General features: G+C 42.7%; 1 protein-coding gene across 15 annotated transcripts in view; it reads left to right on the top strand.

Annotated features, from left to right (window-relative positions):
* The window catches only part of LOC106586262 (dedicator of cytokinesis protein 9), a 122,232-nt gene that overhangs the window by 69,677 nt on the left and 26,803 nt on the right, over positions 1–25,752 (top strand). For all 15 annotated transcript variants that reach the window (XM_045707756.1, XM_014173354.2, XM_045707760.1 and 12 more), the window contains exons 3-15: positions 2,796–2,885; positions 6,357–6,439; positions 7,270–7,339; positions 9,673–9,768; positions 10,055–10,189; positions 21,060–21,234; positions 22,365–22,417; positions 22,978–23,052; positions 23,141–23,281; positions 23,845–24,057; positions 24,180–24,302; positions 24,755–24,837; positions 25,276–25,398. In XM_045707756.1, coding sequence (XP_045563712.1) covers positions 2,796–2,885; positions 6,357–6,439; positions 7,270–7,339; positions 9,673–9,768; positions 10,055–10,189; positions 21,060–21,234; positions 22,365–22,417; positions 22,978–23,052; positions 23,141–23,281; positions 23,845–24,057; positions 24,180–24,302; positions 24,755–24,837; positions 25,276–25,398 — 1,460 coding nt within the window. The remainder of the gene's footprint in view (positions 1–2,795; positions 2,886–6,356; positions 6,440–7,269; positions 7,340–9,672; positions 9,769–10,054; positions 10,190–21,059; positions 21,235–22,364; positions 22,418–22,977; positions 23,053–23,140; positions 23,282–23,844; positions 24,058–24,179; positions 24,303–24,754; positions 24,838–25,275; positions 25,399–25,752) is intronic.

Raw genomic sequence — 25,752 nt, 5'->3', positions numbered from 1 at the left:
TTAAAAGTAGTCCTTGTGCATAGAGTTTGTAACAGAGTATGGTTTGTTAAACTTTGAAATCAATGGTTTTTGTTTGGCATACATTTTGAGGGTAAAATCTGATTCTCAGCGCCACTGTGGAATTGTCCTGTATCTCATGCTAGTCTTTTCACTAAAGATCTCCATGGGGTTGTCACCAGTATCGCGATACTACGATAGCGTGAGCATAGGCAAAAAGGCAAAAGCAAAAGCAGACTGAACTCTTTGGTCCTTTAAAAACCTACTGTATGTAACATATTATGTGCAGTAGCTTGGAAAAGAGATGGGATTCTGGGTCACAACATGAGGCTGTTTGTTTCCAAAATTAGCAGTGTTTTCCTCAGGAAATCGAGGACAGTACATGTTTTTGTTTCTCTCTGAGTACCGCGATACTGGTATCGTGACAACCCTAGTGCTCCATAGAGACTCATATCCCCAGTGCTTCTTCTGGTCCACTTCATGACTCCCTCTGGACTCTTCTAGTTTATAAGCCTGTTTGTTTCTGCTGCTTAGATTATGGTGAGATTGTCATCTCCCAGCAGGAAACCTGGGCTAGAGAGAGGAAATGGAGGAGAGAACTCAGGTTCACAAATAGGACCTCTGCATTGTATTCCTGGAATGGAGCGCAGGGCTAGGCACTAACACCAGGCAGTCTCAGAGAGAAGGCTATTCTGTTTTATTTTAATTATTTTTTAACTAGATTACCTGTAGTTTTTCATGTCTGTCTGTAATTGTGTATTGACTTGGTGCTGCCTATCTTGGCCAGGATGCTCTTGAAAAAGAGATTTCAAATCTCAATGAGCCCTTCCTGGTTAAATAAATGTTAAATAAGAAATGCTCAGCGTTAGCAAACTACTCACATCATCCAGTCTCACTGTATTGATTATCAATAAACCTCTACTGTAACAGCCACTGTATTTTTAACGATAAGTTACCTGTTCACCTCTAGGAGTTCTCTTTGAAATGCCCTGACTCTAACCTGGAGCCCTACTCCCCCACTGCCTTTAGGCTAGGTACCCGAATGGACCTCAGGCTCTATAACCAAGCCTGTGGAGTGCATAATAATATCCCATTGATTCCCAAGGGAGTCATTTCTGCAGAGAATTTGATAGAGCTTTTCACTTTCTTTTGTGGTGCTGTTTTGTATCATTGTACAATGATTAATCTTGGTGGTGGTGAGGTTTGGTCTATAATTTAGAATTTCTATTCTCTTTGTTTGGGCGTAGGGAGTAGAAAAATGACTTCTGTACTAACCTGATTGGGCTTTTCATTTCGCAGTCTGTGACTCAATTCAAGATTAATTGGAGAGCTGCTTTGCTCTGCATGCTGGAAAAATCCTGGCTACGTGTCTGCTGAAGGCTAGAGATAATGACTAAAGCAGGCCTATTGGTTAGGTTGCTCAGGAAAAGCTGCATGAACAGGAGACTTACTGCTGTGTTGAATTGCTTACCTTACTCCTGCCCCATTGCCTTGACCTTAAACTATTCTTTACTGTAAGTCGGGTACCACAGTCACATTTCTGTCATGGTTCACCTTTTGAACTGTGTCCAGTTTGGCTTTAGCATGATATGAGTTAAGTGGGGAAGGTTGTGGTTTGTTATTCTTCTCTGGTGTTTTTGCTGTAGTTTGTTTCTCTATCACTCATGTGGGGTAACTGTAATCTGCTGCGTCCCCTAGTGTTTATTTTCGCTTTCCCTTACTTTAAAGATGTAAAGTTGAAAGGTTTCTGCTAAAGGAATCACCATGGGGTAACATGCTAGAGAAGATAGGATTACAAAACACTCTCTTTTCGTTTATTATCAAGGGGAATCTCCATTTAAGTGAGATATGTCAAACCGGTCTCAAAGGGGAGCTCAAAACTAGGTTGCACTCCTAACTGGGATTTAAATGTCCTATTTAGAATGAAGAACAACAGAAGGGAGCTCCAGCAATATTTGCCTTTCATAAATCTGCCGACATATCAACATTACTCCTATCTAAAATTAGTCCCACATATAGAGTAATTGATTCATAAAATGGAATTGTATCGGCCTTTAAAGACGGTCTTTGTGAAAATAAAGTGATACTGAATTAGTTCTGTGTAGTTTTAAGAGTGGGTTAACCCGTTAGAGGCCGTGTGAATGGGAAATTAGGTTGAGGATTGATAGGATACTGACAGGATACTGAACAATGAGTTCCAGGTTATTCTAGTGGTATTAAGTTGATACTGTCGATACCGCTAGGAGTGTCTGTGGTGTATTTCCCCCTCCCATCACTTACAACCACCATAAGCCTGCAGAGTGAAGGACATGGCCATTAAAGAGGATGCTGAATGAAGTGGAGGTGATGAGACAGTGTCCAGCTCCTCAGGGAGGGAGCCCCATGGCTGGGTTGGGTGGCTGAGAGCCAGGCTAAGGCCCTGGGTGTGTCCGTCCATGGTTCCCTGGCCCAGCCTGGAGGTCAACAATGTAGCATCACATCCTGGCGCTGCCCCTCACTCTACCCTCCTGAAACCCTCAAAGACCTGAGACTTTTCTCTGGCATGGAGTAATATTTGTCGGAGTGTTCAGTGAAATCATGTCCAGCTGAGACCACACACTGTAGTACTGCGAGAATATGATGTTCGCAGTCCTGTGTTGTGTCATTCCCAAAGGATGTCTTGTATACTTTCATTTGTTTAATCTGTGGTGATTTATGGTTTTGAGTTCATTTTCAGAGCATCACTCATCCAGTGTCATAATCTAGTCAGACCTTGTACTTGATTTAATTAGCTAAATAAAACTGTTTTCAATCCACAGATTGCGACTCAGAGACGCCAAGGAAGAACTCTCTACCCCACAGTGCCTGAGAACGCCGTGAAGGAGGCACAGAGTCTGTTTGTCCAAGAGGTAAGAACCCACAAGTGCAATAACCCTGCAGGAATGAACCTTTGTCCTTTGAGAGCAGTGGTTTTATTGACAGTTGGATGTTGGCATTATGATGTGCCATTACTTGCTAGTGTATCCCACAGCCATATTAACCATAAATACAGTTACCATAAATACAGACATTTAGTGTCAGTCTTCAGCCAGCTTCTGACCTGGCATTGACGTATATGGCAGCCTGCACAAGATCAATAGATATGGAAACACACTGGACTGCACACACTTTTAGTGTCTCTGATGATTTCCCCATTGTTTATAGAATGTGTCCAGCCAAACTGAGCTTCCATTTCACCTAGCACATACTTTGTGACACAATGGTGGTTTATTGTTCAGGACAGGCAGGAGTAGGAATTATGGGCCGTTACTGGAAGCCATCCAGTCAACAGGAGTATTTTCATTCTCTTCAATAACATCTATTCAGGCCAGGAGACCAAAAAACTGATAAGCGGAATCCAGTTCCAAAGTAAATGGATGGTTCTTCTCCGACTTCTGGTCTTCATCCTCTCAGAGCACTGTTTACACTAGTGCCTCCCTGTACCAAGCCTGGTAAATGCCTTCTGCAACCAAGTAGCGTTAAGTGTTTCAAATGTATCTTAAAATCAGATGTCAGCCTTACTGTACATTCTGTTCCCATACAGTACTTTTTTTTATAAATAAATGTTAAATGAAAAATAACACAGTCTGACATTTTAACATCTTGCTTAAACACACAATCTTCCACACACAGTATACCTGAGCTACACAATGGTTTACTGTCATTGTGTCCTTTTTGGACACTTGATGGACACTGCTCCTATTGTAACACTGCTCTGCAAACCAGAGGCAACTGGCTGCTGACCCCTCAGGTCATGGGTCACAGATTAGGGAGTCCTGTCTTCAGTCATGAGGAAACACTTCCTTTTGGTCCAGTGCAATATGACATCAGCAGGACAGCTGCGGAGTACAACCCTCTCTCTTTTCCATTCCTCCACTGATCAGATTGACTTTCCGCAGCTCAGGACTCCCTTGTCAGACCATTTCTTGTAAACTACACGCCTCTCTGTATGAATACCATTCTGGATGTTCATATCAATCTGGACGTTTTAACAGTGAACAGATGTCTCTCACCCAGACTGAGAGATATAGAAGTATACTCCCTCCCAGTTTGTACTGGGTTGATCTAACGCCTACTTGATGATCCTTTTAAGTCTGGGGTGAAGTGTCATACTGTGTGGATGGGAAATGAGGAAGTATCCTTTGTGTGGGGCTGTAGCATTCCTCCTGAAGTGCCCAGACGTAACTGCTGGGTCATAATTAGGATTTATGCCATACTGCTCTAATCATAAAATATTTCCTTTTCTCGTTGGTTTGTTTGACTGTCCCGAAAAACTCTACCATTTCCATCTCAATATTTGTCTATAAAGCAATTAGGATAATTACTGTAAGTTGATATCTAGGATGTGAGATGAGACAAAGTAAGTCGGTGTTTCTTCATGTTACCGTCAAACACTTTTTAAATGTGTAAAGTCAGCAAGTAATTATGTAGGCTGATGAGACAGTGCTCTGTGGAACTATTTTTCTTTAATTCCAGATCCTGTGGAAGGCTTTAATTTCCACCAACTATCTGCTCAAGACGAGCATTCACTTTGATCCCTCTTCTTCCCCTTCCTTCCTTCAGATGTACTAATCTGATTTGAATAGGGAGCAAAGGATTCCCAGAATAAGGGCTGTTTCAGAAAGCCACTGCATTAAGAAAAGGACTTCATATAGGGCCCAAAACATGTTTTATGGAGTTACTGTTCCTTCAGAAGGTATTCATACCCCACATTTTGTTGTTACAGCCTGAATTAAAAACGGATTAAATAGATTTTATTTCTCACCCATCTAAACACAATACCTTATAATGACAAAGTGAAAACAAGTTTTAAAAAATGTTTACAAATGTATTGAAAATGAAATACAGAAATATCTCATTTTACGTAAGTATTCACACCTCTGAGTCAATAGTTTGTAGAAGCACCTTTGTCAGCGATTACAGCTGTGAGTCTTTCTGGGTAAATTCGAAGAAGTTTCCACACTTGGATTGTGCATCATTTGCCCATTTATTCTTTAAAAAAATTATTAAAGCTCTGTCAAATTGGATGTTGATCATTGCTAGACAACCATTTTCAGGTCTTGCCATTGATTTTCAAGTAGATTTTAAATCAAAACTGTAACTCCACTTTCACTGCCTTCTTGGTAAGCAACTCCAGTGTAGATTTGGCCTTGTGTTTTAGGTTATTGTCCTGCTGAAAGGTGAATTCCTATCCCAGTAGAAAGCAGACTGAACCAGGTTTCCCTCTAGGATTGTGCCTTTGCTTAGTTCATTCCATAATTTTTTTTTATCCTGAAAAACTCCACCGTCCTTAACGATTACAAGCATACGCATAACATGATGCAGCCACCACTATGCTTGATAATATGGAGAGTGGTACTCGGTAATGTGTTGTATTGGATTTGCCACAAATATAACACTTTGTATTCAGGACAAAGTTAATTGCTTTGGCACATTTATTTTACTTTAGTGCCTTGTTGAAAACGGGATGCATGTTTTGGAATATGTTTTATTCTGTACAGGCTTCCTTTTCACTCTGTCAATTAGGTTAGTATTGTGGAATAACTGCAATGTTATCCATCCTCAGTTTTCTACCATCAAAGCCATTAAACTCTAACTGTTTTTTAAAGTCACCATTGGCCTCTTGGTGAAATCCCTGAGCGGTTTCCTTCCTCTCCGGCAACTGAGTTATGAAGAACTCCTGTATCTTTGAAGTGACTGGGTGTATTGATACGCCACCCAAAGTGTAATTAATAACTTCACGATGCTCAAAGAAATATTCAATGTCTACCACTGGTGCCCTTTTCGAGGAATTGGAAAACCTCCCTGGTCTTTGTGGTTGAATCTGTTTGAAACTCACTGCTCGACTGAGGGACCTTACAGATAATTGTATGTGTTGGGTATAGAGATGAGGTAGTCATTCAAAAATGTTAAGCACTATCATTACACTATTGGTGAATCCGTGCAATTTATTATGTGACTTGTTAAGCACATTTTTACTCCTGAACTTATTTAGGCTTGCCATAACAAAGGGGTTGAATCCTTGACATTTCAGTTTTTCATTTGTAATAAATTTGTAAAAAAAAAAAACATAATTCCACTTTGGCATTATAGGGTATTGTGTATAGGCCAGTGACAAAAATATATTTAATCCTTTTTAAATTCAGTCTGTAAAACAACAAAATGTGGACAAAGTCAAGGGGTGGGAAATCATTCTGAAGGCACTGTAGCCATCTGAAAAGATGCTATTGGCCTACACTGATTGGTTGTTGTGTGCTTGTTTCCTGTTTCTTTAGGCTAAACATTGAAACTGTCTTAGATTACACTTGTAAACCATTGATTTGTTTTTATTTTTATTTCAGTGCATCAAGACCTACAACTCTGATTGGCATGTCGTTAATTACAAGTACGAGGACTACTCCGGGGACTTTCGGCAGCTTCCAAAGTAAACCCTTTGCTCAGTCAGTATGGTGTCTTGACAGACGGTACAATGTTATGTAATGTGTAACCAAGTTGTGACTTCCTCCTGGGCAAGTTAGAACAGCTACCCTCTTTGTGCAGAGATTTCACACTGAAGTGCATGCACACCAGTGGAGGCTGGTGGGAGGAGCTATAGGAGGATAGGCTCATGGTAATTGGCTGGAACGGAAAACATGGAACCGTATCAAACACACAAATCGTACGGAAACCATATGTTTGACTCCATTCCATTACAATGAGCCAGTCCTCTTATAGCTCCTCCAACCAGCCTCCACTGACGCACACACCCGTGTCCGTGTCATTCTGTGGGTAATCTTCAATCACCCTTAGTTGCTGATCGTTCAGGATATTTTGGCATGGATAGTCTACAAGGAAATGCAGGTTTTACGATTTAACCCACATTAACAATAGACTTCCTCAAGCCACACTCGGGTTATTCCCAAAGATGTGGGGATTTAGTCAGGTTGGAAACCACCCCCGGTTCTAAGAGTGTCATCAATTCCACCTTCTGCCCCGAGGGCAATGGTTTCCAGTGTCATTGTGGTGGAATTTACACACAAAACAAAGCTGCCCCAACCTTGAGACTTGCCGTTGATGTCAACAGACCTTTGGTCAGTATTCAGTGTCCAGGGAGGGAAATAGAAATGTTTTCCTGAGGCGAATTCATTCAGGCTTCCTATGTAAGTGGGACATGCGCATTACATTGGGTTTCATTTCTTAGATCAATGAATGACCTCGCAGAGATTAGATAAAATAATAATTGATTAACTTTATTCACATCCTTGTGTTTTACAGCAAAGTGTCCAGACCAGACAAACTGGCTGTCCATGTTTTTGAGGTGGATGAAGACGTTGATAAAGATGAAGTAAGTGAATGTTCTAGCTACAGTTCAGTGGAAGGTTACAAATAACAAACAATTTAGTTAAGCCGCTTATTCCTTCGACTTTCAACCTTACCCACCTGCTCCATGTACAAATCATCTCAATACCCTTTTTTGTTTCCAAGTCTTTACTGTAAATACCTGAGGCACTGAACAAATAATCCTCCATATAGACAGACGTACAACGTTTCCGCGCGCCGCTTACAGTCCAGCAGCTTTGACATTGCCAGAATGGCCACGGTATTGATGTTTTTTCACACTAGAAACCAGTCTTTCCTAGAACACAAGCACCAGATATTATTAGTATCTGTTGCTTATTATCTGATTTAATTCAGATTAGGAACTGATTTGGCTGTCCTGTTCCAATCCCAGTTGTGAAACGTCTCTGGCATGAGATGAAAGCGTCATTGTGTCTAAATAGGAAATTTTAACGTGAAGTATAAAGTGTAATTAGCCGCCGGACTTTGGTTAGCTGGCCGCCTCTCAAATGGTCTCGGGTTCTTCTCTGCTCCATGTGTTCATGGCCCCCAGACTCCTCACAGCCCATGGGTTTGGCTCTCTTTGTTGTGAGCTAATTTATAAAATTTCGCGTCTCCCTGATTATACAACTGAACTCTTAGCTAGAAACCTTTTGGTCTGTGAACCCTAGAGATGTCTGATTCTGTGCTGTGAGCAGTCTAAATTAGTCTTTGTCGGCCTTGGAATAGCTTGTGCAAGTCAGTACACACAAGGGAGGCTATGGGGTTGCCTTTGTTCAAGCCAACCCTGAAGAGAGGGTGGATCACTGATGCCTGCAGAACCCTCAGAGGGACGGTACTCTGCGGAGCACGTTGATGCTGTTGATGACACTGATGTTATACTGCCATCTATTAAACTGCTAGGGTCATGTTAACATTTGCATATGTCACATACTGTTCTTTGTGTCATGTCATACATGAGCAAATGAATAGGGATTCGAGTGACCTTGCTCACTTAACTGGGATGAGCCGAGAGACTAGCCCAGGTCACCGGAGGTCAGGGCCTGACCAGTGAACCTTTCAGTGAACATTAGATCTGACAAGGAAGGGGCATTCCTTTCATCAGAGACTGCCTGATGACAAGATCCCTCCCAGTTCACCCTTTCCCTCACCTCCCACACAGCTGTGTAAGAATGCTCCCCGGCCCAGCAGCCAAGAACGTCCCTCACCTCAGTTTGTCGCACGCAGGGAAGTAGGTCTGCACCGAGCAGATGATAGCTAAGGAAGTGAGCCATTTCTCCTGAAATCCCCAAATAAATCCTCACACACATATACAGTACATGGAAACCTCAGCCCCAAGTCTGTTCATGTGTTTAATGACAATAACATTACCACAGGCTGGGGCTATGTGAACAAAGTTAAAATGTTTATGGTCAAATGTGTCATTGATTTATGAAATGATTATGCACTGTGTTGCAGTTTAGTTAATCTGGTTGGTTTGGGTGTTGCCAGGCAACATTTTCAGAGCTTTGGGGTTCACTGAAAGCAAACACAAGTCATTTGTCAGCTCTCCTAGGGACTGGCATATTCTGGTCAGTGAAAGATGAGTGGAAGCAGGCCCTGAACGTTTCCAGACCCACCTCATATGAGTCGACGATATACTGGAAATATTCTGCTCTCTGCCAACACTTTTTAAAGCCATTTTATTGGATGAGAGCGGGAATAGGAATCATGTCATCTTGAAAACCCATTAATTATATCCAAAATCGTCTGGAACAATGGCTTTTACCTCTGTAGTCTCTCAAAGAGGAGGCTTAAACACTCTGCACATCTGATCGCGAGGACCTGAAGGAGACCATGCGAAGGATAAAACGCTGGTGCAGCAGCTCCTCTTCCCTCACTACCCCCCTAATTGATTTATTTACACAGATCATTACGCCTCTGGAAGTCTCCATGGAATAGAGATGGAAGCCATGTGTCTAGTCATACTTGCTTGGTGCCAATGGTTTAGCTGGTTTTATGGTACCTGAGAACTGGGATGATATTGGTCATGCGTCAGTGAAGAAGCCATTGAGAGGGGCTGTTTATTTGGGTTCATAGCGGTGGTTTGTTGGCTGGCTGGCTGCTTGTTTGGAGTCCATTAAACTTAGCATTCTCTCATCTCATTCTCCATGTCTCCTGTACTGTTTTTGTAACATTATCTTGACCACAGGATCAAGGGCCTCTCTTGAAATGGACAGTTTGGTAATGTTTTGGCAGAGAGTGTTCAGAGGGATGTTTTGATGTGGTACAGTGTGTGTATTTGCGTGTGTGTGTATATAGTCTTGAGTGTGTCTGATCCTGTGCTCATGTCTCTTCCAGGACACAGCCTCTCTAGGTTCCCAGAAAGGTGGGATCACAAAGCATGGCTGGCTGTACAAAGGCAACATGAACAGTGCCATCAGTGTCACCATGAGGGTGAGTGATCCTAATGATGACACGAGCTGTCTCTATTAGGAATGATTATTACACAGTGTACCAGATGTGCAGGGATGATGAATAGTCAGTGCTCGTGTTTCCAGTGACAGAAGGTTGGAGCCTGGTTTTCATTAATACAATTTCTCAGAAAAACTGATAGTAGTTTTGCAAAATTCGTCTGTTGACTTCCTTCAAACCATGCTGCTGCAATTATCCGTGCCAAAACCATGCCTCTTGTTGTCTAATAATAGCAATTTGTTTTTAATTGTTGTTTTCTACTTTTTAGTCTTTCAAGAGGAGGTATTTCCATCTAACCCAGCTGGGCGATGGCTCTTACAACCTGAACTTCTACAAGGATGAGAAGATCTCCAAAGAACCCAAAGGAACCATCTTCCTGGACTCCTGTATGGGAGTTGTTCAGGTAATATAGGAAACTCTGTGTCTGGGATTGTGCTTTGATTACACCACCACACTAACATTATATTGGATAGGTCATCCAGCCAGACATACTTCCCTTCCAACTCTTTTACTTCCTATAATATATTTACCCATGTAGAATGTTATATGATCAGTTAAACTCGGCACAAGTTAAAGCTAGCAACAGGGAATTAATGAGGAAATGTGTCTGTCTATATCACTGCTGGGACCCTTCTCCAATCCCCACTTAAAACCTGAGCTCACTCCCTCCTTCTCCAAGGTCATAATTTACTGCTGACTCTCAGCTGCTGACTCTCAGCTGCTGAAACAAGGTGAATGCCGATAACATACTACCATGCACTTTGCAGCAGGCTAGCAATCAATACCACATGCTATAGCTAGCAGGCGCACATTTCCAAGTCCCAAGCTATAAGCAGTATTGGTCTTCTACACACAAATGGATGGAAAGGTCCTGCTTTCACTTACCAAGCATTCAGCTGACATTAATCAGATACTTTAAAAGGAGGTACACTATACTTACAAATGTATGTGGACACCCCTTCAAATTAGTGGCTATTTCAGCCACACCTTTTGTTGACAGGTGTATAAAATTGCGCATACCACCATGCAATCTCCATAGACAAACATTACAATTAGAATGGCCTTACTGAAGAGCGCAGGGACCTTTCCAACAAGTCCGTTTTGTCAAATTTCTGCCCTGCTAGAGATGCCCCGGTCAACTGTACGTGCTGTTATTGTGAAGTGGAAACGTCTAGAAGCGACAACGGCTTAGTCGCAAAGTGGTAGGCCACACAAGCTCACAGAACAGAACCGCCGAGTGCTGAAGCGCGTAAAAATTGTCTGTCCTTGGTTGCAACACTCACGACCGACTTCCAAACTGCCTCTGGAAGCAACGTCCGCACAAGAACTGTTCGTCGGGAGCTTCATAAAATTGGTTTCCGTGGCAGAGCAGCCGCACACAAGCCTAAGATCACCATGCGCAATGCCAAGCATCGGCTGGAGAGGTGTAAAACTCGCCTCCATTGGAATCTGGAGCAGTGGAAATGCGTTCTCTGGAGTGAGGAATCACGCTTCACCATCTGGCCGTCTGACGGACAAATCTGGGTTTGGCGGATGCAAGGAGAGCGCTACCTGCCCCAGTGCCAACTGTAAAGTTGGGTGGAGGAGGAATAATGGTCTGGGTCTGTTTTTCATGGTTCAGACTAGGCCCCTTAGTTCCAGTGAAGGGAAATCTTAACGCTACAGCATACAATGACATTCTAGACGATTCTGAGCTTCCAACTTGTGGCAACTGTTTGGGGAAGAGCCTTTCCTGTTTCAGCATGACAATGCCCCCGTGCACAAAGCGAGGGCCATACAGAAATGGTTTGTCGAAATCGGTGTTGAAGAACTTTACTGGCCTGCACAGAGCCTTGACCTCAACCCCATTGAACACCTTTGGGATGAATTGGAACGCCGACTGCGAGCCAGGCCTAATTGCTCAACCTCACTAATGCTCTTGTGGCTGAATGGAAGCAAGTCCCTGCAGCAATGTTCCAACATCTAGTGGAAAGTCTTCCCAGAAGAGTGGAGGTGGTTATAGCAGCAAAGCGGGGATCAACTCCATTTAATGCCCATGATTTTGGAATGAGATATTTGACAAGCAGGTGTCCACATACTTTTGGTCATGTAGTGTATCAGAGAGGAGTGGAGAGCTTGGCTTGGGCCTCCTGCCCTACAAACGGGCCTTTTATATGACCAGAGGAGAGGGAGGGTCCCCTGAGAGGGGTGTGTGTGTGTGTGTGCTTCATCTGAAGGGGAGCGGAAGTTGGGAAGGTCACTTGAGCATACGTGCTGTACCTACCCTCCCATGTTCTATCATTGTCCCCCTCGCACACACACTAAAGGGGCCACTAAGATAATAATCCACCTGGGTTCTGTCCAGTTGGAGGGGAAACATAGTCGATTCCCTGTTTCATGTCTCCGCAGAAAGGGAGGGACGTTTCCGCCTGTGATCATGGCTCTAATATTGTACCACTTTGTCATCTTTATGATTGCAATAGATTGATGACTTTTGTAGCCTCTCAGTTATGATTCCCTGCCATTGGCAACAGTTCAGACACCTTAATATTCCTCTCAACATATACTGTAGGTATATATCTTTGTTATTGTCCATTTAGTTAAAATGTGTTGCACAGTATATAGATTGTGGTAAACGCTTTCTCTTCTTCATCGACCATCTGAGGTTTTGAATGGTAGGTTTATGGTGTGTGCTCTACAACCAACAAAGGTTGATGCTCAAAATATTGGTGTTAAAAAATAAAAAAAAGTATGGCAACTTTTACTGTATAGAGTGCCTTGCAAAAGTATCCAGACCACTTGGATATCTTCAAAAAATGTTGTGTTCCAAAGTGGGATTAAAATTGATTCAATTATTTTTTGTTGTTGTCAACAGTCTACACACAGTACCCTGTAATGTCAAAGTGGAATAAAAAATTATTTTAATCATTTTATTTATTCAATTAATACAAATTAAATAACTCAAATATTGTAGTTGCATAAGTATTCAGCTCCCTGAGTCAATACATGTTAGAAACTCCTTTGGCATCAATTATAGCTGTGATTCTTCTTGGGCCTATAAGAGCTTATTTTCAAAATTCTTCAAGCTTGTCAAAATGTTGGATCGTGGTTAGACAGCAATGTTCAAGTCTTGCCATAGATTTTCAAGCAGATTTAAGTATAAACTGTAACTTGACCACTCAGGAATATTTACTGTCTTCTTGGTAAGCAACTCCATTGTAGATTTGGCCTTGTGTTTTAGGTTATTGTCCTGTTGAAAGGTGAATTCCTCTCCCAGTGTCTAGTAGAAAGCAGACTGAACCATGTTTTCCTGTAGGATTTTGCCTGTGCTTAGCTCCATTCCGTTTCTTTTTTTTTTAATCTTTAAAATCTCCTAGTCCTTAACGATTACATCCATATTCATAACATGAAGCAGCCACCACTATGGTTGATGATATGACGAGTGGTACTCACTAATGTGTTGTTGGATTTGTCTCAAACATAACACGTTGTATTCAGGGCAAAAGGTTAATTGCTTTGCCACATTTTTAGCAATACTACTTTATTGCCTTGTTGCAAACAGGATGCATGTTAAGGAATATGTTTTATTCTGTACAGGCTTCCTTCTTTTCACTTTGGTAATTAAGTTAGTATACTAGGCATAACTACAATGTTGTTGATCCATCCTCAGTTTTCTCCTGTCACAGCCATTAAACTCTAACTGTTTTAAAGTCACCCTTGGCCTCATGATGAAATCCCTAAGTGGTTTCCTTCCTCTCCAGCCACTGAGTTAGGATCTTTGATACACCATCCGAAGTGTAACTAATAACTTCACCATGCTCAAAGGGATATTTAATTTAAGCTTTTTTTCTTTTTTTTAACCTATCTACCAATAGGTGCCCTTCTTTGTGAGACATTAGAAAACCTCCCTGGTCTTTGTGGTTGAATCTGTGTTTGAAATTTGTATCTGTATGTGTGGGGTACATAGATGAGGTAGTCATAAAAAATTTGGTTAAACACATTTATTACACACAGAGTGAATCCATGCAACTTATTATGGCAAGCACATTTTTACTCCTGAACTTTTTTTGACCTTTCACCTTTTCATTTGTAAAAATGTCAAAAAACATAATTCCACTTTGACGTTATGGGGTATTGTGTGAAGGCCAGTGACAAAACATCTAAATGTAATCAATTTTAAATTCAGGCTGTAACACAACAAAATGTGGAAAAAGTCGAGGGGTGTGAATACTTTCTGAAAGCACTGTATGTACAGTAGGGTTGCACATTTTGTGGTATATTCAGAGGTGGAAACTTTCCGTTGGAATTAATGGGAATAATTGGGAATTTAATGGAAATATATGCCTATTAATACCATTTAAAAGTAGATGTTTTTTTGCATTGGATATATTTACCATATCATATGGAGACAGAAACATAAACCTTTTACCTTATAAGTAGACATAATAGCAAATTATTAAATCCATCCAATAGAAATAAAAAAAAAACAATTTAGTTATGAATTGAACTTTAATTAAATGAGTTGACTCTTCACATGGGATGATTTCACTGAACAACAAAAGAAAGGGAATATTGAATGATCCCCAATGATCCATCGCATCTCCCAAAAACATTTTCAACATACATCTGTAAAATGATAGTCTAGAAACTAAAGCTTTGGTTGTCTTCCTCTCAGGCTTCCATGTCTTCTTCCTGGACCTCCTCAATGTCCACCTCTTAAACGTCAGACTCTGAGGCCTCATCTTCACTGTCACTTTCCAACCTTGTTGAGAATGGCTCGTTGTCAGGCTCAAAAAGCCTCAGATTTGCCCGGACGGCCACCAATTTTTCAACCCTTGTATTGGTCAGCCTGTTGGGTGCTTTGGTGTGTGTTCCCAAAGAAGTACCAGTTGCGCTCTGAGGCGGCTGATGTTGGTGGGATTTGGAGGATGATGGAAGCAACAGGGGAAAGAGCCTCAGATCCACAAAGTCCCTTCCACCAGGTGGCTGATGAGATGTGTTGGCACGACTGCCATATTGCATCTCCATCCCAAGGCCTTTGCTTGGAAGTGTACTTCCCCAGACTGCCAAGAACCTTGCCCTCATCCAGGCCAAGGTGGCGAGACACGGTAGTGATGACACCATAGGCCTTGTTGATCTCTGCACCAGACAAGATGCTCTTGCCAGCATACTTGGAGTCCAACATGTATGCTGTGACATGTATGGGCTTCAGGCAGAAGTCCTCACGCTTTTTTATGCATTTCAGAACTGCAGTTTCCTCTGCTTGGAGCAACAGTGAAGTGAGCAGGGCAGTACGGATTTCTTCTCTTATATCTGCAAGCAGAGTCTGAACATCAGACAGGATGGCATTGTCTCCCTTAATCCGTGCAATGAACACTGCTATAGGTTTCAGGAGTTTCAGGCTGCTTACCACTCTCTTCCTTACATCATCCAGGAGGATCCTCTTGATGGGGCTGTCCATATCGGCAGTCTGTGATATGGCCATTTCTTGGAGAGACTCTTTCCCCTCCAGGAGACTGTCAAACATGATGACAACACCACCCCAATGGGTGTTGCTGGGCGGCTTCAATGTGGTGCTCTTATTCTTCTCACGTTGCTTGGTGAGGTAGATTGCTGCTATATAACTTGATGACCCTTCACATACCTAACCATTTACTTGGCTCTCTTGTAGAGTGTATACATTGTTTTCAGTGCCATGATGTCCTTGAGTAGCAGATTCAATGCATGAGCAGCACAGCCAATGGGTGTGATGTGTGGGTAGGACTCATCCACTTTAGACCAAGCAGCCTTCATGTTCGCAGCATTGTCTGTCACCAGTGCAAATACCTTCTGTGGTCCAAGGTCATTGATGAATGCCTTCAGCTCATCTGCAATGTAGAGACCGGTGTGTCTGTTGTCCCTTGTGTCTGTGCTCTTGTAGAATACTGGTTAAGGGGTGGAGGTGTAGTTAATTATTCCTTGCCCCCGAACATTCAACCACCCATCAGAGATGATTGCAATACAGTCTGCTTTCTCTATGATTTGCTTGAGCGTCACTTGAACTCTGTTGAACTCTGAATCCAGCAAATTAGTAGATAAAGCATGTCTGGTTGGAGGGGTGTATGCTGGGCAAAGAACATTTGGAAATCTCTTCCTGAGAGCATCAGAGGTGAACCAGTTGCATACACAGCTCGAGCAACACATTCATCAGCATTTCTCTGACTACGTTCCTCCATTGAGTCAAAAAAACGTATGATTCCAGGAGGATTACGAGCTGTTGCTATCGATAAGGTGTCCGATTCATCATTTTCACCTCGAATAGAAGTACAGGGACTTTTGTCAGAGGCTTGTTGTGAACGCTGAGGGAACTTTATGCACTTGGCCAGATGATTCTGCATCTTTGTTGCATTCTTCACATATGGTTTGGCACAGTATTTGCAAATGTACACAGCTTTTCCTTCTGCATTAGCTGCAGTGAAATGTCTCCACACATTAGATAGTGCCTGGGGCATTTTCCTGTAAAGATTAGGGAAAGAATTTGTAAAAAAACAACAAATACAATTACATGTACAGATAAATAGTTAAGCAGTTAGATTAACCTCTTACATCTAGACGTTCCGCTAGCGGAACACCTGCTCCAATATCCAATGATAGGCGTGGCGCGAATTACAAATTCCTCAAAAATACAAAAACTTCAATTTTTCAAACATATGACTATTTCACAGCATTTTAAAGACAAGACTCTCCTTTATCTAACCACACTGTCCGATTTCAAAAAGGCTTTACAGCGAAAGCAAAACATTAGATTATGTCAGCAGAGTACCAAGCCAGAAATAATCAGACACCCATTTTTCAAGCTATCATATAACGTCACAAAAACCCAGAAGACAGCTAAATGCAGCACTAACCTTTGATGATCTTCATCAGATGACACACCTAGGACATTATGTTATACAATACATGCATGTTTTGTTCAATCAAGTTCATATTTATATCAAAAAACAGCTTTTTACATTAGCATGTGACGTTCAGAACTAGCATACCCCCGCAAACTTCCGGGGAATTTGCTAACAATTTACTAAATTACTCACGATAAACGTTCACAAAAAGCATAACAATTATTTTAAGAATTATAGATACAGAACTCCTCTATGCACTCAATATGTCCGATTTTAAAATAGCTTTTTGGTGAAAGCACATTTTGCAATATTCTAAGTACATAGCCCAGCCATCACGGGCTAGCTATTTAGACACCCGGCAAGTTTAGCCTTCACCAAAATCAGATTTACTATTATAAAAGTTTGATTACCTTTTGTTGTCTTCGTCAGAATGCACTCCCAGGACTGCTACTTCAATAACAAATGTTGGTTTGGTCCAAAATAATCCATCGTTATATCCGAATAGCGGCGTTTTGTTCGTGCGTCCCAGACACTATCCGAAATGGTAAATCAGGGTCGTGCGCATGGCGCAATTCATGACAAAAAAATCGAAATATTCCATTACCGTACTTCGAAGCATGTCAGCCGCTGTTTAAAATCAATTTTTATGCAATTTATCTCGTAAAAAAAGCGATAATATTCCGACCGGGAATCTCCTTTTCGGCAAACAGAGGAAAAATCACAAAGACTGGGGCGGCCAGGGCACGCGCCTAAGCCCACAGTCCCTTGATCGGCCACTTGAGAAAGGCGATAATGTGTTTCAGCCTGGGGCTGGGATGACGACATTCAGGTTTTTCCCGGGCTCTGAGCGCCCATGGAAGACGTAGGAAGTGTCACGTTAGAGCAGAGATCCTTTGTAAAAGATAGAGATGGCAAAGAAGTTCAAGAAATGGTCAGACAGGCCACTTCCTGTAAAGGAATCTCTCACGTTTTGACCTGCCATTTGAGTTCTGTTATACTCACAGACACCATTCAAACAGTTTTAGAAACTTTGGAGTGTTTTCTATCCAAAGCCAATAATTATATGCATATTCTAGTTACTGGGCAGGAGTAGTAACCAGATTAAATCGGGTACGTTTTTTATCCAGCCGTGAAAATACTGCCCCCTAGCCATAACAGGTTAAACAACTCGTTTGTAAGACACATTTTTTTGGTTGGATTTGGAGGATGATGGAGGGAACAGGGAAAGAGCCTCGGATCCACAAAGTCCCTTCCACCAGGTGGGTGTTGAGACTAACTAGCAGAAATTGTAAACACGTTAGAAATGATTTAAACACACTTTGCTGTAGGCTACTATTTACTAGTAAACAAAAAATCATATGTCATATAAAATATATTTACCCCACCCAGTATTGTAATCAAAATGTACCAGAAAGAATGTAGTCCTTGGCTCAGACAGTGTTAATAGTGGGGCTCAACAGCATCTCATTAGTGTGCAAGATCTTGAGAATCAGCTGTACATGTGATGGAAGAATGCAGAGGGTTGCAATTCCATTGAATTGGGGATAGTTTAACCAGAATATGCCACAAGACCTACACTTGCCTTATGTGTATCCCACAAAAAAGGTTCACTGTTATAAGCTTAACTTCCCAAGCTAGCAAACTTTAGCCAACCAGATGTGTCCCTCTGCAAAGTGAACAAAGATGGTGGTGCCTCTGCCTCCGTAAAAAAAAAAGAAGTAGTTTGGTGAATTCTGTTTCCTGTCAGTTGTCTATGTATGCTATCCACTCTGGACAGGTCTGTGTTTGATTTTTGCGGAGGTTTCGCATTCTATGGGCAAGATAATATTCGTAATTGTAAACCACAACAGCTGGTCTTGGGATCTGCTCTTGATTAACGCTGCAATTATTGGCATATGGAGTGACGTCATACTCCCCCTCTGGCCCCAAGCTCGTTCAGCACGATTTTCCCTGCTCTTTTATGATAGGCCAACACACATGAACAGGAATACATACACACGCGCACACACAAACGTATTGATGCTATCCACCTGACGGCCCTGTGGCCAGCTGCCTGCTGGCCGTCTCTCTGAAGGAGCCTCTCACTAGGAGGACCTTCTCTGTGTGATCTGATCTCAGGTCTGGTGTCCTGTCTCCAGCCATTCTCTTACACCCCCATCATAATCCTTCCCATCCCAGTGCTGCTCAAACTTTCCATGATGAGAGAACCAGAGGATGCTTCCAAGATCCTCATCTCCCTCTGCGTAATGTATGGAGTTGAGTTACCAAGGCTTTGTGTTCTAAACCAGTGGTTTAAATTACTTAAGTAATACTTTAAAGTATTTTTATTTATGTCGTTTTTTTGTGATATCTGTACTTTTTACTTCACTACACCCCCCCCCCAAAAAAAAGTATTTTTTACGCCATTTTCCCTGACAGCCAAAAGTATTTGTTACATTTCGAATGCTTTGAAGGACAGGAAAATGGTCCAATTCACTCACTTATCATGAGAACATCCCTGGTCATCCCTACTGCCTCTGTTCTGGCGGACTCACTAAACACATGCTTTGTTTGTGAGTGTTGGAGTGTGCCCCTGGCTATCCATTAATTTAAAAAAAATAGACTTTTGTGCCGTCTGGTTTGTGGAATGATTTATCCTTGATACTTAACTCAATTTTAGCAATTACATTTACTTTTGATACTTAAGTATATTTAAAATCAAGTACTTTTAGACATTTACTCAAGTAGTATTTTACTGGGTGACTTTCACTTTTACTTGAGTCATTTTCTATTAAGATACTTTAGTTTAAGTAAAGATATGACAAATGGATCGGGTTTTTTTCCACCACTGTCCTAAACACCAGTCCTGCATATTTCACTCATTTGCATTGTTGGAGTCCTTGCTGCTTAAGGGGGAAGTTAAGGCGGTGGTATACAAAGTCAGGTCGTGGGGGAACTGCAATAGGATAGCCAAAAAATGGGCCCCGCAGAAATTCTGGCCAAAAAAATGGGACCCCGCTGAAAAAGTTTCAATAGCACTGCGTTAAGGATTCACAACCTACAGAAATGAATGTGGCTCAGTAGTGTGATTATCTACTCATATCTTTAAGTAGAAAACATTTACTCAATGCTAATGTGTTACTTTGAGAATATATACAAAATGTCTTCCTCCTCTCTCTCTAATAACCCTGGTTATTAATCCCGTGATGATGAATCCGCTCTCATTCCTATCTTAAACACCCCCATATCTACTGTTTACTTTACTGGTCTTGAGCTAATGACCCTCCCTACCATCCTCCTCCCTCTCTGCAGGATGAAAGGCTCCTCCTTATTGCAATAATAACCATGGTAGCTAAAGCATGGCCTAATGTAATGCAGTGTTTTATCAGAACTCCCACGTGGGCGAACTCAGCCCATGATTTATTTAGAAATGTTCCGGCAATGTTTTGGGGAGGTTGTTCACACAACAGCGGAATTACTGCACCTCAGCCTCCCTCACTTAGCTCTCCTGGACATTTTAAGTTAACTCCATGAGGGTCAAAGCCTGGATGCATACTGTAACATTACTCAACTACGGTGGTTAGTTTATGGCGGCTGACTGAATCACCAGCATCGGGAGGTTCTGAGGCCCACCTGAGGCGGTGACATCACTCTGGCTGGCTGATTTGGGGGTCGTAGGTCGACTCCACAGCTCGGGCCCAGTGCTGCTGACTGACTCCCTCAGCAGACCCAGTCCCTTTATAAGAGCTCAGCTCTAGTCTTGGCAGCACTACACTTTTTGTTGCGCATATGGAAATACTTTCTCTCTTCCACCCTGTGCCGCTGTGTGTTCCCTCTTATGCTAATAAGATGTTTTTTCTCCTCCGTGTCTCTTTTTAACTATCGCAAAGAAACACTTTTTAAAGCTTTCTTAAATATAGGATTTATGGACGATGATGCTATCGTTGTCAAATATATACACATACCAGTTTTACTGTTTCCTCGTATTTTCTTACCCTAGTGTGTGACTAGATGAAATGTGCAAAGAGGGAGAGGATAGGAGTTGTTTTCAGTAACGCTTTCTTCAAGAAATAAATCAGAAAACTAAGCAGGAGCTGCCTTCTGGTGACCTGACTAAATATTGGAGGTTAACTTTGGATGGTGGATCGGAACGTTTGATTCACAGTTGGGCGTTTGTTTTTCGACTGTAAGAAACACAGGCACACTCGACCTGCACACGCTGTAATCGTCCTCTTTTCAAAAAGTCAACTCAACTGATGTTGTTTTGTGTGATGCTACGGCGTAGTTTTTTTTTCTGGAGAGCACGTCCCTCGGTATTTGGAGTTGATCCTCGCTCTCTAATCAAACTGTTGCTATTCCTTAGCAACTTCCACTCCAGCGTTACATAGACAATGATGGTCTCACCGAGCTTCCTCTCCTCTGTGTGTCTGTCTGCAGAATAACAAGGTGCGGCGCTTTGCCTTTGAGCTGAAGATGCAGGACAAGAGCACGTACCTGCTGGCTGCCGACAGCGAGGGAGAGATGGAGGACTGGACCAGCACTCTCAACAAGATCCTTCACAGCAGCTTCGAGATCGCCATGCAGGAGAAGCGGAACGGGGACATCCACGATGGTGTGTGTTTGTGTGCCGTGTCTGTGTGCGTGCATGCTCGCGTGGGTTCATGGGATGGGAGGTAATGAGAGACATAGACGGGCATTAGATTTCCTTGTGAATTCTGTTTAAAATATCATTCACCAACAAAACCCCTAGTACAAGGATACTGTGCTTCTCATAGTGCCAGTAAAAGAAAGAAAACATCCCAGGGTTCACTGCAGTACACTTATCTGCCTGTCAGGGAAAGGAACGTGTAAATAAGGTGTACTTAGGCCTGTTCTAGTCTGTAGTTTACAGTGTGCCACAGAGAAGAGGATGTATTTGGCCTGCACCCTTTAATCACACTCCCATGTAAATAACCCTGTTTTAGGGTATTACATATTTACATTTTCGTCCTTTAGCAGACGCTCTAATCCAGAGGGACTTACAGGAGCAATTAGGGTTAAGTGCCTTGCTTAAGGTCACGTCGGTAGATTTCACCTAGTCGGCCCAGGGTTTCGAACCAGCAACCTTTTGGTTACTGGCCCAACCTCTTAACCGCTAGGCTACCTGCCGCTCACATTGATGGAATAAGCGCCACATTAATTGAGTGTAGTTGGCTCAGAGTAGTTTAAAAACGCCTAGGAGGTAGATCCGAAAGGACAGTGGTATAAATACATAGACTAGATCCTGTACAAGCTAATGCACATCATTAGCATTCTTGTCTGTCTATGTGGCACACAATACCAGTCAATCTGAACTCTGTGTTTACGCCCACACATCTCCCAGACATCTCCTGGTCTATGGTGATGCTGTAGCTAGAGGGCCACCCAGGTTTTTAATACTCCCCTCCTGTCTGATCCCAGGCCTGAGCCAGGAGGAAAGAGCCATGTCTGCACAAAGAACCCCGCTAATCTCAGTAACCCCTCAGCTTTTATTAATCACGCTCTCCGAGGGGGAAAACAACCCTGGTACTTAGGATCTGATCTGAGGCCTGCTCTGTTCTCAGGGCAGTCTAAGTCACTGTTTACTGTACTTAAGTGTTAGTAGCGTGCGATTTAAGGAAGAGGTGTGGTTAATAGAGTTGTAACCTATGAAATAGTGGATTTGTTGAATCGTGTGTTGGCTCTGTTTCCAGTGAGAGTGCTCTGCTCTCTTTTCTGTTGCAGATGACGAGCTGGGAAAGGCAGATGGTTCGTTGGGGAGTATGGACAGCTTTCAGGTAGGTCCTGTCTTTTCACTAATGCGCTGCCTCAAGCATAAGGGCCCTACGGGGCCTGTTCACATGAGACATAATGTAGTTGCACCATGAAATCACTTCACCATGGGAGGTAGGGAGCAGCCAGTCAGGCCTCTCAGAGGAGTGTAGCGGCCTCTACAAAAATATATTTATTTAGCTTTAACTCTGCTTGTGTTTAGATAAGCACCTCATATAAAAAAAATATATATATATTCTCTATCTATGGTTAGACATACACAGACAGATGACAGCTCCCACTGTTTGAAAAGTGACCACAAAAAGGAGAGGAACCAAAATCTAATAAGTTCCTATAGAGAAAAGCTACAGTATGAGATTTCCATGGCCATTTGCTGAAGTGCTTGTGCAGACTTCAACGGCTGGGTTTCCAGTAACAGCCTGGGCTCTAAGATGGACATCTGACTGTCTCCTAGGAGCTCATATCCATGTGTCAGCCCTGAAGAACAGTCTGCCTTTTTCTAATGATAAAAGCAGTTCAATTTGAAAACCTTTTGCTTAAGGAGGTTTAAATTTCTTGTCCTCAGAGTGCAAGAGATATTGAATCGAAAATGAGGAACGAGACCAGATTGAAACTGTTCACCTTGGACCCTGACACACAGGTCAGTAACTATCAAGTTTCCCAAAAGGTATTTGACAATCCCTCCCAGCTCCAAATGTTGATTCAAAATCTCTTTTTTGTATCTTTAGAAACTTGACTTCTCAGGGATTGAGCCTGATATAAAGCAGTTTGAAGAGAAGTTTGGAAAGCGCATTTTGGTGAATTGCAATGACCTGGCCTTCAACCTGCAAAGCTGTGTAGCGGAGAACGAGGAGGGACCAACAACAAACGTAAGCCAGATGTCCTATTCAGAGTCCTCAATGAGTCAGTGTTCAATTGGTACAGTCAGTGTGTTATCATCGTAGTGTATAGTATCTGCTCTGGAGAATGGATTAGAGAGCGAAAGACAGGGGTGGAGGGATCACATCTCTAGCCTACGTCATCACTGCTGTTTGTCTTTGTCAAGACGGAGCACTGGGTTGGCATAGTAACCAGCTGAGAGCCACGGTAATGAAGGAAGGCGCTGTCTAATGGAGGGCAGTTTCCTGCTGTCACACACAGCAGGCTGGCCAGTGCCAAGAGAACATGTCAACCTGTTCAGAGAAACACAGACCTGACTGAGGCGCAGACCTGACTGAGGCGCAGACCTGACTGAGGCGCAGACCTGACTGAGGCGCAGACCTGACTGAGTCCTGACAGACACACCGAGACAGACCTGACATAATGACACTGTCAGTCCCTTGTCCAACCTTCTGGCTCACTATGTCATCACAATGCTCATCTATAAATGGCGTAGACTAGACTGGAGGTTCATTCTCATACTCTACTGTTCAAACTGTTACTTCATTTGCAGGTGGAGCCATTCTACGTGACCTTGTCGCTGTTTGACATCCAGAACAGCAGGAAGATCTCGTCGGACTTCTACGTGGACCTGAATCACCCGTCCGTCAGACAGCTAGTGCCCAACCCTAGCAGCCCGTACATGAACGGGGGAGGGGACGCTCTGCCGGGGGTGCAGAGGGGGGTCCACGGCCTGCCTGAGGGGGCCATGCAGTACCCCAGACAGGTGAAGAGATATTAGAGATACTAATCTCTGTACAATCTTTTGAGCTATTAATCTCTCAATATGACGATGTGGTTTTCGAGGTTCACTCATATCTGTTATGACTTGGTTTTCTGTCTCCACAGGGAGTGTTCTCTGTAACGTGTCCACACCCAGATATCTTTCTGGTGGCTCGCATTGAGAAGGTCCTGCAGGGGGGAATCACCCACTGTGCTGAGCCCTACATGAAAAGCTCAGACTCCACCAAGGTACGCTCTGTACCAGGCCTCTGCATCACAAAACGCAACAGTCAATTCCCCCACGCTCAGCAAATTTCATTTGATTATTCCACACATAACAAATGAGAAAATCATCCATGTCATAAGTGCTGGCTGGTTACAACAACACTCCAAAAGCATTGGTTTTGGCTATACAAATCTGGTTACGTGCTGTTAAAGGGGGTACAACGAGCAGTAATGGGATCCGAGAGAGAGAATCTGAAATGCATTAGGGACCGTTTTCAAGGTGCCTGCGTGTGTGTTTGTGTACGCTTGCATATGTGTTTGTGTCCGTGCCTGTTTGTGGAGATTGGCAGGCCTCAGAGCTAACTCAATAGGATATGCTGGTGATATGGAGATATGCTGGAGTGCTGACCATCACCTCTGTCTGTGTTGTCAGACCAGCGTGGTTTCACTTACACACTGTTCCTCTTTCCCACCAGGTGGCACAGAAGGTCCTGAAAAATGCCAAATTGGCCTGCAGCCGGTTGGGCCAGTACAGGATGCCTTTTGCATGGGCCGCCAGGTACTATTCGGTTACTAACCTGAACTGATGTTTATTGAAAGAGATTATTGACAGATGTTTTACCTTTTTGGAATATATTTTCATCAGTAGAGAAATTTGACAATATGTAACCAACGTCTACTGAATATGGCATCGCTTTGAAAGGATAGAGAACAAAATGTCTAGATTAAATGAAAAAGACTGAGTTCATTCCCAGGCACAGTAAAGGTAGGGAATTTCCTATGTCTGTTTTTCCCTTTTTGGCACTGGTAAATGTATCACTCTTCAATGAATTGTGGAAAAAGCTCTCTACCCATGGTGTCTGGAAAGAGATTAAAGGTGTCACAGGATACCAGACCAGGGGAAAAAACCCTGACAGGAACATCAGCAGATCTTTGTCCAGAGACCTACTGGAAACAGACCTGGGTTTTAATGATTCTCATCTCTCCTTCCCTGCAGGACTCTGTTCAAAGATGCATCGGGGACGCTGGATAAAAGTGCTCGTTTCTCCGCCATCTACAGACAGGACAGCAACAAGCTGTCCAACGACGACATGTTCAAACTGCTGGCTGACTTCAGAAAGTTAGTAACTCTCCTACTGTCTGCCCTTAATGGAATTCAAAATGTAGTTCGTTGTTGAAGTACTATATCTTACAGAAATGTTTCATTTGGATTATTCTTGCTTATTCTGAATGAGTACAGTGTTATAACAGTGGGTATTTCTTAAGCTGTATCCCATATAGAGGTTTGATGGCTTTAGAGACTAGATGGTCAGAGATTCTCTTTCACAATGAAGGCCTTGTACCCTAGATGTTTTCCCACCTTAACAAATATTTGGTTCTCCTCTTTGGTTCTGTCTGTTCACAGGGTAGTTTCCAGGAGGCTTGCCTGTTTTCCATCAGGTCCTCCTAGGTAGATGATAACAAAGGCATTAAC

This window comes from Salmo salar, chromosome ssa25 (genome assembly GCF_905237065.1).
Source record: "Salmo salar chromosome ssa25, Ssal_v3.1, whole genome shotgun sequence".
Lineage (NCBI taxonomy): Eukaryota > Metazoa > Chordata > Actinopteri > Salmoniformes > Salmonidae > Salmo > Salmo salar.
The sequence above is the reverse complement of the archived record's forward strand: the minus strand, read 5'-3'. Positions and strand labels throughout refer to the sequence as shown.